The 14,752-nt window shown below is 46.2% G+C and overlaps 1 protein-coding gene across 8 annotated transcripts in view; it reads right to left on the reverse strand.

Moving 5' to 3' along the window:
- The window catches only part of RPS6KA2 (ribosomal protein S6 kinase A2), a 451,644-nt gene that overhangs the window by 114,341 nt on the left and 322,551 nt on the right, over positions 1 to 14,752 (reverse strand). For all 8 annotated transcript variants that reach the window (XM_063623636.1, XM_063623635.1, XM_055269515.2 and 5 more), the window contains 2 exons: positions 11,195 to 11,311; positions 3,743 to 3,824 (listed from right to left, as the gene is read on the reverse strand). In XM_063623636.1, the coding sequence (XP_063479706.1) occupies positions 3,743 to 3,773 (31 nt within the window). In that variant the 5' untranslated portion in view covers positions 3,774 to 3,824; positions 11,195 to 11,311. The remainder of the gene's footprint in view (positions 1 to 3,742; positions 3,825 to 11,194; positions 11,312 to 14,752) is intronic.

The following is a 14,752-nucleotide window of genomic DNA, read 5'->3' on the forward strand; positions in this document are numbered from 1 at the left end:
GAGGATGAAAGAGTGGGTTTTAGGAAAGGAACGTATTATCTAGCAGCTGTTCATTTTAAGAATAACAGCTTTTTGGAAATATAATTCACATTCCATATGATTTGCCCATTTAAAGTATATGATTCAATGATTTTTAGGATATTCACAGAGTTGTATACCATCAGTAGGTTTTAAAGCATTTTAATCACCCCAAAAGCAGCTCCAGACCTGTCTGCACTCAGTTCCCACCTGTCTCACCCCCAGCCTAGGAAACCACTCATCTACTTTCTGTCTCTAGGGTCTGCCTCTCCTGGACTGTCATATGAGTGGAATCTTAACCCGTGCGGCTTGGTGCCTGCCTGTCCCCGCTGAGTACACTCTTCCCAGCCTTCACCCATGTTAGAGTGGGCACCAGTACTTTCTTTCTTTCTATTGCCCAATATCAATCCGTTGAATAGATAGACACTTTATTCTTCCATTTCCCAGATAGTGGACATTTGAGCTCTTTCCCTTTTTGGCTACTGTGAATTGGCTGGTGCTGCCATGAACGTTCCTATGCTAGTTTCTGTGTAGACAGCTGTGTTCATTTCTCTTGGTGAACGGCCTAGGAGTGGACCAGTGAGGTCGCATGGTAATCTCTGGTCAACCTTTCGAGAAACTGCAAGAACAGTTCACTGTGTTGGCATTCAGATAATCCTGCACTAACAAACGTCGAATTTAACTTCCTATTTTGAGGAGGTAACTGTAACCGAAGAGATATAGACCAATGGAACAGAACAGAGCCCTCAGAATTAATACCACACATCTACAACCATCTGATCTTTGACAAACCTGACAAAAACAAGAAATGGGGGAAGGATTCCCTATTTAATAAATGGTGCTGGGAAAACTGGCTAGCCATATGTAGAAAGCTGAAACTGGATCCCTTCCTTACACCCTATACAAAAATTAATTCAAGATGGATTAAAGACTTAAATGTTAGACCTAAAACCATTAAAATCCTACAAGAAAACCTAGGCAATACCATTCAGGACATAGGCGTGGGCAAGGACTTCATGTCTAAAACACCAAAAGCAATGGCAACAAAAGCCAAAATTGACAAATGGGATCTAATTAAACTAAAGAGCTTCTGCACAGCAAAAGAAACTACCATCAGAGTGAAGAGGCAACCTACACAATGGGAGAAAATTTTTGCAATCTCCCCATCTGACAAAGGGCTAATATCCAGAATCTACAAAGAACTTAAACAAATTTACAAGAAAAAATCAAACAACCCCATCAAAAAGTGGGCAAAGGATATGAACAGACACTTCTCAAAAGAAGACATTTATGCAGCCAACAAACACATGAAAAAATGCTCATCATCACTGGCCATCAGAGAAATGCAAATCACAACCACAATGAGATACCATCTCACACCAGTTAGAATGGTGATCATTAAAAAATCAGGAAACAGGTGCTGGAGAGGATGTGGAGAAATAGGAACACTTTTACACTGTTGGTGGGAGTCTAAATTAGTTCAACCATTGTGGAAGACAGTGTGGCGATTCCTCAAGGATCTAGAACTAGAAATACCATTTGACCCAGCCATCCCATTACTGGGTATATACCCAAAGGATTATAAATCATGCTGCTGTAAAGACACATGCACACGTATGTTTATTGTGGCACTATTCACAATAACAAAGACTTGGAACCAACCCAAACGTCCATCAATGATAGACTGGATTAAGAAAATGTGGCACATATACACCATGGAATACTATGCAGCCATAAAAAATGATGAGTTCATGTCCTTTCTAGGGACATGGATGAAGACGGAAACCATCATTCTGAGCAAACTATTGCAAGGACAGAAAACCAAACACTACATGTTCTCACTCATAGGCGGGAATTGAACAACGAGAACACTTGGACACAGGATGGGGAACATCACACACTGGGGCCTGTGGTAGGGTGGAGGGATGGGGGAGGGATAGCATTAGGAGATATACCTAATGTAAATGATGAGTTAATGGGTGCAGCACACCAACATGGCACATGTATACACATGTAACAAACCTGCACGTTGTGCACTTGTACCCTAGAACTTAAACTATTAAAAAAAAAAGTTCGCTCTAAAAAGCATGGGTTAAATTATGTTACAATTGATAACACTGAACTAAAAACTCAAGTGCCTACAATAAACTAGAATGTCTCACCTAAGACTTTTGTGTACATAAGAATTACTGGGACATCTTGTTTGAAAAGTCATACATCTAGGCCTTGTTTCTACAAGATGATGATTCAATAGGTCAGGAGTGGGGGCTGGATCTGTATTTATAACAGTCCCCTCCCTGCCCCCAAACACACAGACAATTCTAATCAGGTCTAACCAAAGTGGTCAACTTCTGCATTTTCTTACCATTGGTTGTGCTGATAAATGTCAACCAGATTTCTCTCCCCTATAGAATTTTCACCTTAAGTCCCACGGACCTTCTAACTCACTTGGAAGAGCTCTTTTCCTCCTTTGTATACCTAAGTGGTTTAAAGTCTGTACATATTTGGTCTATGCATTTTTTGTCCTTATTGTTGGTGACAGGTCCTTCCCAACAGACATCTCATTTCCTTAGCTAGACGGCAAGTGACTTGAAGGTAGAGAATGACATATTTATACTGCTCCCCTACCTGTAGTTGCTGGGGACACTTGCAAGACCTAAAAATTCAAGTGCCGCCTTGACATCTCAGAGCCTCACGGGGCCCCAAGGCCTCCGCATGAGCTCCCTGCTCTGCCAAGTGTGCACCCCGCCCAGAGAGAAAGGCTCCCTGCCCTGCTGGTTTCCCTATAAGCTGGACCAGCTGCCTCCATCCAGCACCCACCCTAAAAGGCTTCAGTTCCCTGCCAGCCCACAGAATCATTCCAACAAGCCAGCCACACCTTCTGCAGGAACCAGGGGCCACGTGGCCCTCCCATTCCTAGGAAGCCTGCCTCTCACCGTCTCGGCACCTAAGTGCTGCCCCCGTGAGGCCCTGTGTGGCACGGGGTGCCTTCCTCCCCAGGGGGTCAGTTTATGTAACTAATAAGCTGCTGTGTCATCTCATCTGTCCAGTGCCCGGCGCTATGTGTTCAATCATCTTATGCTGTTTAGGGCAAGGGGAAGTTCCCTCTCTCACCAACAGAGTGAACAGGAGGTGATCAGAACAGATACAGTAGGTGCCCAGCTAGCGACGGGCTTAAAGACTGTGAGCCTGGAACGGAGATTTTGGATCACATTCTGACTCTAACGCTGCACTAGGTGCTCATCCCTCACTTGAAGGATGGGAGCACAGAGGAGCTGGGCAGAAATCGGTATTTCTAATGCCCAGCCACTGGGTCAACAAACGAAAACAACCCAAACCAACCGTGAGTCACGTTGTATTTAAAACCGAGTGAGGCCGTTGGCCTGCCGGTATCGAGGCTGGTTTGTCAGGCCCCATCCAGCCCGACAGCCTGCTCGCAGCCTGCTGCTCTGCTTTCCAAATGCCGCTCCACGGCAGAACATATGTGGGAGAATGGTATTTACGCAATACAGCTCTTCTCTGACAATTGTGGAAACTCTGCAGGGATATTTTAAATATTCATGGAAGTGTTTATACTGTTTATTATCAATCAGAGAGTAATGTGCTCATTTACAGACATCTTCAGAAATCGTGAACGTTAAATGGAATGACTATTTCCTCAAATAACGGAGTAGAAATTGCAGTTACCTGTCTCCAAAGCAGCCGGCCCTTCTGAAGCCCTTACCTTTTAGGGTGGCTTTCTTAAGGACCTTCATGGCATAGAGCTGCCCAGCATCGGGCCCCTTCACCTTCCTCACCAGGAACACCTTAGCAAGAGAAAATGGAACATCAGAAACCCATAAGACTTCAAACTCGCTTTCCATATTGGATTTGACAAGGGGATACACAAGGAAGTTTAGAGCATTTCCAATAAAACAAGTACACTGTAGAAATTAAAAATTTTTTCCAACGTCAAGGCTGCCGGACAATGCTCTAAGTTCCTATAGCTCTGCGGCGAACATCGCTATGTGTCTGTATGAAGAAGTGTCATTTGTTTTTGGTATCATTAACTTTGCATTTTATATCAGAAATAATACCACGCCTTGTTTTGAAGACGAGCTGTTTAGAAAATCAAACAGGAGTTTTAAGGGAGATCCTTTGGTTTCAGTATCCCTCTGTAAATCCCTACTGAGACCCCACGCTGAAAGGTATTACCGATCACACAAAACAGGCTCTATCCGATTTTCAAGAAAAGCTACTTTCTCTTACTTGAACTGTCTTCACCCAAATTTTAGCTGTGAGTAGCTTAAAAGTTCCTTTCTAACTGGCTCTTAAATATACTTATGGATATTTGGCAATGCTTTCTGAAATACATTTTGATGTGCATCACTGAGAAAAACAAAAAAATGTAATTGAGAGCTTGAGTTTAAATTTGTATTAGTGATTTTTTTAACAAACTTAGTAAACAAAACTGGAGTTCCTTTGTATATAAAAAAAAATCTTCCATGCAAATTAGGAAAATAGTACTTGATTTTCCTAAAAGTGTTTTCCAATAGATGCAAATATCTGCCTGCACGATGGAGATGACACAGGCACACGGCACACTGGTGTGGCTGCCCACGCGGTATGGCTGGAGGGCCGAGGTGGGGTGGCTCCTTCCCAAAACGTCACCTTTACTAAGCCTCAAAAAGCCAGAAAGACCGGCCACTATAGATGTTCTAGTTCCATGGAAACTCCAGGTGGCCCACATGAGCATCCCTGTGGAGCAGCAGCCTCACCTGCCATGGGCAGAGGGACATGGCCGGGACCTTTGCACTCTTGGCTCCCCCCGAAGACTGGAGGGGCAATGTCTAGACACTTACCGAGTGCAGGGGCTCTAGGAGCAGGGGCTGCTGGGGCAGCCAGACTGGAGGGAGACCAACCAGCGTCTATTCTAGAGGCACAAATAAAGAGGGACCGGGAAGACACAAGGTCCCAGCACAGGCATGTGGATTCACAGAGTTCCTGTATCAGTGTCACGTTCTCACCATGTGCCCCTGAAGTGATTCCTGACCCCACTGCTGCCCTGCCATCCGTCCCGATCACTGTCATTATTGAATCACAGCCCCTCCCCAGGTGGGGACTCTTCTAGATGATGTCCATGGGAAAGCACCCCAGCACCCCTACCCGGGGTGCAGGACGGTACAGCATCATGCTGTGTGATGAAATGCTGCCTCTTGGACCCGATTAGGTTCCAGGAAGTCACAGGCAATTAGCAAGAGGCTTCCCTCTTCTCCTGGGTTATGGACTACACCGTCACTGACAGTTAATATTCATCTCTGGGAGATGTGTGGAGTGTGAGTGTGAGTGTGTGTGTGTGTGTGTCCCCAAAGCTGGATAAACAAACTTGTGGTGCAGCCCTGGGGTGACAGCTGGGGCATCACCCTCACACGCACTGTGGTGGGAGACACAGGCACAAGCCCTTCTCCGGGCTCAGGGTCCCATGGCTCTTGCTGGCAGACCCACTGCAGCCCTGGAAGTTACTGCATATGGAAGGACTCTGCCTCAGGGTGTTCCCTCTGTGCAGTGGGTGAGCTTCCTGAAAGGCAGGTAGAGATGTGAAGGCAGTGGGTCTGAGGACAGGATTTTTGCAGAGAGAAAAACATTAGTGCTTAACTCTCGAGATCTTCTGCTTTGAATCATGGGAAAGTCACATGCCATGCACAGTTTTAGCTTCCATCTGATGCAACTCCTTTCATTTCTCCAGCCCGTCCATGTGCCTAATGTCCCTAGGTTGACTTGATTAGTGGTGCTGTGGAGATCAGGACCAGCCAGGACAGTGCAGGGAGGAGGCAGGCACAGCCCAGGAGTCCAGGAGCGGGGCAAGACTGCGTGAGCGTCCTGGTGCCCGAGAGGCCACACTGGCAGAGAGGAAACGGTCCCAAAAAAGTTGGAGGGGGTGTGGAACAAGGGACAGTTGTGTTTGTGGCAGGGACGCCACATTTTCCCGGCATCCTGCAGGTAAGTTGGGCAGTGACACCAGTGAGGGCAGGGGTGTGCCTTCCTGGCCTAGGCAATGAAGAGCAGGTGCAAAACGTTCCAGCTGCCACTCCCTGCCGTGGCAACTGAGGACACCTGGTGCGAGACAAACTGGGCAGCCTGGTCACTGAGTCACTGTGTGGAGGATGGAAGTCTTGGGTGGTTGCTCCAGCCCACGGTGGACTTTGGTAGGGTGACAGATGAATCTATCCATTCCATTATGGTGAAGCTGACATGTTAGCTCCCAAAATGAGGCATTCTTATAATCAGAAAACAAAAGGCCAGGTTCAGTGGCTCACACCTGTAATCCCAGCACATTGGGAGGCTGAGACAGAAGGATCTCTTGAGGCCAAGAATTTGCAACCAGCCTGGGCAGCATAGCAAAACCCCGGGTCTAGTAAAAATAAAAATAAAAATTAGGGCCGGGTGCGGTGGTTGTAATCCCAGCACTTTGGGAGGCCAAGGTGGGCGGATCACGAGGTCAGGAGATCGAGACCATCCTGGCTAACATGGTGAAACTCCGTCTCTACTAAAAATACAAAAAATCAGCCAGGTGCGGTGGCAGGCACCTGTAGTCTCAGCTACTTGAGAGGATGAGACAGGAGAATGGTGTGAACCCAGGAGGTGGAGCTTGCAGTGAGCCGAGATTCCGTCACTGCAGTCCGGCCTGGGCGAAAGAGCAAGACTCTGTCTCAAAAAAAAAAAAAAAAAAAAAAAAAGAAAAATTAGTTGGGCGTGATGGTGCATGCCTGTAGGCCCAGCTATTCGGGAGGCTGAGGCGGGAGGATCGCTTGAGCCCAGGAGTTCGCAAACAGCAACAAGCTCCCTCTTTCAAAATGGGAGGACCTTGAAGAAAAAGGAAGCAAGGTACATGATGGATTTGTGTTTGGACGGTCCAGCCTTTGCAATATCCTGAGTGGGTCCGTACTTTCTATACCTCTGCACTCAACCTCTAACCCATAAGAAGTACAACTGTATAAACTCAAAGAGCAGAGGAAGCCCCATTCCACTCAAGTCTGAACTGAAGACCAAGTCCGCATGGGGCAGCTGCCAGTTAAGATTTGGTTTAAATGATGTCAAATTTTGCATAGGTCTTGACACATGAAACTTCTCTCTCTTGTATGTTAGGCCTTAAAGACGAGATGACTGATGGTCATGGCTAATGTTCATGCTTATCTGTTTTGAAGAGAGAACCCTACTTTTGTTTTTTAAAAGAACGGAAAAAACTCCATCCTACCAATGTCTGCCAAGCTTCTCTGTAGTGCCAGTTACTGCAAATTCCTGCAGCAGGTGCTGCCTGACTCACAAGCACAGGACCCAGCGGAGGGGAATGGCACCTTGAGACAAGCAGCAAAATACAGCAAAAGTGCAAAAATGATTTCGGTAATGAGTGTGGCAACTTGCTGGTCTGCGACAGGGATCTTGACCCTTGGGCGCCATGCAGTTTCCTCTACCTCTCTGCTGTCATTCTTGTCATTGAAGATCAATTTTAATGTAGAATTTAATAAGTTCCAAAACAACACTGTAACCTTGAGCTAACGCAGGCACTGGGTCTTTAATACTTAACCCAGTGGGCGCTGTGTGTGCCCCCTCATTTCATTTTTAGAACTGCCTCTCCAGCAGCTTGGCGTGCTGCATTGCAAAGACGCTGTGAGAACCGCGACCTGGCAACAGGTGCGATGTCACTCTGAACTGCCTCATGATGTCATGGATCACCGTGATCTGCTGATTCTCTCAGCAGCATTCTCAGCTCTCTCTCAGAACTGGAGGGTTGCCGTTGGGCTGCAAAATCCTTCGAGCAGGAGCCAAATGCCCGTGTGCACTTCCGGGGACTTTTGGGTAACAGCCGCCCCCAAAAGGAAGACATTTAAAGACCCGTTCTTGTCATGCTACCAGCAAAGTCAGAAAAAGCAAGGATTTTTAAAAGACTTTGGTTTGGTTCCTTTTTAGAATGCAGGAATCATAACCTACAGTTCATTCTCCAGAATATTTTAAAGAAAAAGAGGTTTCCTATCCTACTCCTGGCACTTACGCGAATAGGGGAGCTCCAGGAGCAGGTGAGGAGGTGGGACCAGGGCAAAGCCACTTTCCCAGCCCTGGGGTGGTTCCCACACCTCCCTCTACCTCCCTCCTCTAAGCTCGCAGGGAACACTGGGTCTGCACCCCTCCTTTCAACACCAAACAAGCTTCACCATCTTCCATTCCTTTCCTGATTCAAGCTTTAAATTGCTTTTCATTTTGAGGATAAGGCTGTTTTCTGTGCTTTTCTCTGGTCCCAAGCACCACCCATGGCCCTGCTCTCTAGATAGCAATGAAACCATGATGGCTTCGCCTTGCAGGACTGAGCTCAGAGCTCAGAGACGCTTCCCACTGGTGGTGAGTGCGGCTTCTGCCACAGGAACAAGCTTATTACGGCTGACCAGGCAAAGAGCAGTGGCTTCGGAGAGCCTAAGCGGCTCACACAGACATGCAATGGGACGAGTCACTCGGATGGCTCCTGGCGCAGTCTCAAGTCAGGAGCTGGCACCAGTGCAAAAGTCCAAAGGGAAGAAACTGCATGTCATCCACTTCTACATCTCCAATGTCATCACTAAGTAAGAGAGAAAGAATGGAGTGGCTCAGTGACAGGCAACTATGAGCCCTGTTGGAGGACTCAGCTCCCAGGCAAGGCCTGTCCCGGGACACTGTGTCCAGATTCACACCAGGTCTCTGCTCTTTGGAGCGGAGGCAGGAGGTGGAAACCTGAAGAACAGGTGCTTTCTGCAGAATGAGAACATTCAGTGTTGTCCTTCTGTCCCTGGTAGGTGCAAAAGGGAAGATGACTCTTGCATAAGGTTGTGTTATTTGCATGTAGACAGGAGGAATACAGTAACATGGGGCATTAGAACATGCGGCTTCTCCCTCTCTTGTCATCAGTTTTGCTTAAATTAAAACAACTCACCACAAACAAACCAATGTGGACAAATACAATTTGTATCTGTGACTCTCTAGTGACTGATATTAGCTCCAATCTTCCCTGGAAATGTCTGAGCAACGCTTTCGAGAATAATATCTCTTCTTTCCAGAGTCCAGCTCGCATCAATCCATGGAGGAGACCTAAGCCTCCCTTCCCACACCAGCCCCAGCCTGGACCTGCTGCCCCACCCCTCATACCAGCTCTGGACAGGCATTCCCGGAGTTGGCCCATTCCATAGTCCCTGGAGGTCAGACACCCATGGGCACTGCCACTGCCTCATCCTTCTCTTTCCCCTACCTACTACTGTTCTTGAAACTTTACTTTTTAATTCCTCATATAATAAAGACACAAGTAAAGATAAAATTAGAAGTGGTGAAAGGCTGGGAAGGAAAGGGACAGAGTGTTATGAACATTATCATTCCAACGGGATTCTGCCAAACACCATGATTTCACTTGTTTTCCAAAACATGTTTTTTAAAGCAAAATTAAAATTCAAAATTTGAAATCTGAACAAGGGAGCTAGAAAAGCCTTTCTCCTTTCATCTTTAATACCCCAGTTCTGTGAGGAGGACATTGGTAAGATTCACTGTGCAACAGAGCTGGTCAACCAAAGCCCCCCAGACATTTCCTGGGCCTCCCCCGTGGGACGTATTCCAGCGCTCCCTCCCTCCAGATAAAGACGATTCGGCTGATTCTGTGCTTCCACAGGTGGAATCTGTTCTCAAGAAGCAACACATGGGCAACACCCTTGAAAGGTAGAAAAAGGAAAGAATGCTTGCTTGTCTCTGTTTTCAAATTATGGAGAAAATCATTCTCCTCTCTCTTTTTTCTCTACATTTCTAATTAATAGTGAGGCATTCCACTATCACATTACACAGGCTCTGCCTTCTGTGATTTTGTGCTTTTTGGTAATGGCTATCAACATCGTGAGAAGCTGAAATCTTCATCCCCCTATTTCATAAACACCACATCAACTAGCCATATTAAATAGACATTTTCATAGGCCCAAAATATTGCTGGTAATTTCCTACGGTTTAATCTAACGTATTTTGTGTATACATCATGTAAACACATGTTCCTTCCACATTACCATGTAGAAAAGAGAAAGAGAAAAGAAAAAGACATTCTCCATTACAAGCATGACAAAAGATAAATTTTGCAAACAATCCAGTTCATGCAGGCTGTAGGATTATCCAGAACACTAATGTACTATTCATTCTACACTTAAATTAACAGGAGCCACATGCATTTTGGCACAAAGTCGTGTGAAGAATGCAAAGATTTGGTAAATGTCTACATACCACACAAAAATAGTTACTTTAAAGAGCCAGGCTGTTCTGCTTACATGTAAGGAATGGTTGGCTTCATGGTTTATTTCAGGCCCTTATGTTCTAGAAATCAAGTTGTCAGAGCCTATATATTTCTAACAGCGAGCCCAAGGAGGCAGAGAAATTAGCATTGTGCTGGAATAAGTCACATGCAGCATAATTGAAGAGCATTATTGACATCTTGTTGTATGTGGATGTGGCATTAAATGAAGAGCCAACTATTTCTCATTTCCTGAAAGAAATTAGGTTTTATTGCTGCAATTCGAAGGTGAAAAAAAGGGAAATGAACAATTCCACTGCATAAATACATCTTAGGCAACTGCTGGGTGGGATTCGTGCCCTATTTACTCCATGGAACAACTGTATAAAGTAGGTTTTATCCTCTCCATTTAGTGGGTGGGGAAGCTGAGGCTTCACGAGGCAATCGTGCAGGGTGAGGAGGGGAGCCGGCTGCAGACTCCAGCCTTCCTGGCTCCTGTGCCCAATCCAGAGGAGTGGATTCTTTTCTTTTCTTTCTTTTTTTCCTTGTTCTCTTATTTTTTCTTTCTTTGGGGAAAACAGCTGTTAGAATGCACTTTCAAAGATACATTGGCTCAGGTCAATAACCTTCCTCACCTTGGTGATGATTTACCAAGAGCCAAGGGAGGCTGCAGAGAGGGAGCAGATGTGCATGTGGCGGCTCCAACAGCACTGCTGTTCTCACTTGGCACAGCCCAGCCCTGTGCCACTGGAATTCTGGCTGTGCAAAGTGGGGCCCCGGTTCCGAACTATCCAGGTTCCCGTGATCGCAGCCCTGCAGCTGAGGACTGCCTGCGATTTTCATCCAGGGGGGCTCTGTCCAGGTGTCCTTTGTGTTCAGGAATGAGACTCAAGAGCCAGCCAGGGCTGAACTTACCTTTCCATAGGATCCTTGTCCTAAAACCTTCAGCAGCTCAAACTGGGAAGGGTCTGCCTTCTCAAAGCCCTCCTTCACATGATGGCTGATGTCTATCTCCTTCACGACGCCTTCTTCCTGCAAGAGAGCGGCACAGGTGAGAAACACACTGCGAGGCGTCCCTCAGAGTCGCTCACAGCTTCCTCCTTCCTCCTTCCCTGACTTTCCACGAGCTGGGTCTGTTACGGATTTTAGCGCTGGAGTTTAAAAGTGGAGACACCATTTAGTGTTTTTTTTGTTGTTGTTGTTTTTTTAAGATGGAGTCTCACTCTGTCTCCCAGGCTGGAGTGCAGTGGCTTGATCTCGGCTCACTGCAACCTCCACCTCCCAGGTTCAAGTGATTCTCTTGTCTCAGCCTCCCAAAACCACGCCCAGCTAATTTTTGTATTTTTAGTAGAGACGAGGTTTCACCATGTTGGCCAGGATGGTCTTAATCTCCTGACCTTGCGATCCGCCTGCCTCGGCCCCCCAAAGTGCTAGGGTTACAGGCGTGAACCACCGTGCCCAGCCCATTTAGTTTTATGGAATCACCTTGGTGACGTGTGTGGTTATTGTGTGCACCCCGTGGGCCTTCACGGTTTCTTTTCTCAATGGACTTTTGTCATTTGGTCTTACCAGGACCTCAGAAAAATCTAAGGGTACTCTCAATGAAATCCAGTCTGCTCTTTAACAGTCTGGGCAGAAGTTCTGGTACGACGAATATAGAAACTAGGGAACAAAATGACACCAAAAGCACATTGACGGGTTCCTAGATGGAGAAGTGGTCTGGAAAATGCAGACGGCTTGTCCTCCTTCTCCTTCTGATTCATGCTGTCCCTGGTATGTTTGTCAAAGCTAATGTAAAGAACACATCATTGCCATCCTCTAGATTATATTTCAGAAGAAGCAGTCAGGTAAGATTTTCCACCAGCCCAGAAAGCAAGATTTCCCTGTAGGAGAAAGAGTCTACAAGTGAAAACACTGACAGAAAACACTACAAATTTTCATCCCAGAGCTTCCTGTCCCCAGAGTCACATGACTTCCCTTGTAAAGGGGTAGGCCATCTGCCCAAGTGCCAGGCCCTGGAAATGGAACACTGGAAAGGAGGTGTTTCTCCCAACATGAGACTTTCGAGCCCAACTGTTCCCTGAATTTATCTCTGTATTTCTCTGAGATTTCTGTTCCACTATCTATACATTCGTACACCCCTTTCTACAGTTTTAGCTCGGGGTGAGGGGCTGAAAAACTTCAGAAACTGCTGGCTAAAATGTGCGTCCAAAAACAGCGACCAGGAATTGTATGCATAGAGTGCTCTGGGAACCAGGGGCCTCTCATTCATCATTGCTTCTTTTCATTAAGAAACTGTGCAGTGGAGATTTTCTCCTGAGACTCAGATTACACATTAATAGCTGGAAGTGACAGAGGTGGGTTTCTCATCAAGGACTCACTTTGAAGCCAAGTACTTCTACCCTCTGTTTTAGTCTAAGAGTGAAGACTTTCAAATGAAATCACAATAGCAATAACTTACATGACAATGTTTGAAAAATTCAGCTTCTCGAAACAGTTACTTACAAATCTTGCTATTTTACCTCCATGTCACAAATAGAGGCACACGTAAGAGCAGATAAGGTGTCTGAGCCGTGGAAACTCACAGCGGATTAGAAGCCTATGCAGTTATCTATGGCTTTTCCATTCTCAGTTAAAGGAAACACTTCCGTCTCCATATCTTCAAGGATTATTTGCTATTTTTGTAAAAACAGTGGTTTTTTTGTTTGTTTGTTTGGGAAAACAATGAGTATAGCCAAAATTGACTCTGTTTAATCCATCCTGAGGTTCATATGAGTGCAGTTGGAAGATACAGAATTACAATTTTGTTGCTTCATAATTACTTCTTGAATGAGTAAGTAAAAATGCCAGAGGCACAGCCCAGCCAATGGGCATTATATTTAGATGCTAATTTGTGAGCGGACATCACATTTTAAGCCCTTCCTCCCTTCATAGCACAGGCTTACTAGAATTGCAGGACCATGCTAGCCACTGGAGACTGTGCAGCTTTTGTGGTGAAATCTCCTGGTTTATGGAAAGGGACAGAGAAAAATGAGGCCCTCAGGGATCCACGTGTGTCACTGCCTGGGAGAACCACTACCTTCCGCGTGGCTGCTGGAGGAGGCTTCCTGCACAGAAAACAAAGACAGGAGCCCAAGTTCAAAAAAATTCATCACAGAAACATATATGCTATCTTTTCCTGTCATTGACCTACCAAAGGAAGAAAGAAATTGCAGACGATTTGTCATTTAAAGAACAACAAAATACTCCCCTTCTGTTACTAAAACACTTTCCTCACAATGGGTCCATTAACATCCTCTACCTACAGGACTAGCATGTGTATGAGTCATCCAAACCCCAGCCTCCCTCCCAAAATAGCTCCCATCATGCAGCTGTGTTAATGCGACGCCCACACTATGAAAAAAGGAATCACCACCAAAGCACATCCTCCTGTGACTTCATTTTGGTAATGTGAGCATGGCAACTGCGACACTGCAGAACAGAAAGTAAAATTCAACACTGCCCAGAGGTGTGGGGCAGGCGAGGCACGAGCTGGCCAGGGAGGCTTCGCGCTGCAGCCACCACCCTTTCCTGGGGCACGTTTCCCAGCCCTTGTGTATGTGTCCTAAAGATTTCCAGTTCCTTCGTTTTTCTTCAGCAGCTCTTTGTGGAGGGTCTGAGACCCACAGCTGTGGTGAATGAGCTCATGCAGTCCCATGGGTTCTGGTCCCCTTCACTGCCTTTGTGGGACTGGGCTCTGAAGCGAGAGTGACAGCATCCAGGCTACCTGGATGCCACCTGGCCATGGACGCTGGCACCTCGGGATTCCCATGGGTGTTCCCCTGCTCCCAGTCAGCCCGTTTTTTAGGCTGGCTTCACGCCTTCCTCAGCACATCCGAATTGCCATCCCCTGTTGCCTCCCGCCTCCCCGGTCTACGCCACACCCCCATCTCCATTGCAGAAGTTCACCTTCTTGAGTCATTTCTGTAACGTTTTGAATCAAAGCCTTCGACGCAGATATCTCATAACATTTCAAATTTTGCGCAGATTCTTTCTGTCAAAGTATTGAGAGCAAATGTACCTGAAGTACATACATAATTTCATCTCCTAAAATGACACAAAAAACTCCAGTTTTCTTCCCTAATAATATTGCGATAGAGTTAATTTCTCATTTCAAATCAGTAAGGTTTTTAACAGCAAAGCACCTGAGGCGTCAATGGAAAAAAATCCCCAAGAGTGTCACCTTTTAGACTTCAGAGTTCTGCCTTCACAGCGACATTTTAGCTCGAACTTGCTGCAGGATGCTTAACTTTCTTTTTCACTTTCCCCAAAAGAAAAAACAAAACGAAAAAAGATCTGGTGTTCCATGGACTCGGCGTGCACTCTGGGGTCTGTGTGAATAGGAAACAGCCAGATGAAGCCCCAGCACCACGCTCCCGGGCACTGCTGATGACGACCGTCTCTGGACAGCCCTGGTTTCTGGATCCCTTCATG

Source organism: Symphalangus syndactylus, chromosome 2 (assembly GCF_028878055.3).
Source record: "Symphalangus syndactylus isolate Jambi chromosome 2, NHGRI_mSymSyn1-v2.1_pri, whole genome shotgun sequence".
Classification (NCBI taxonomy): Eukaryota; Metazoa; Chordata; class Mammalia; order Primates; family Hylobatidae; genus Symphalangus; species Symphalangus syndactylus.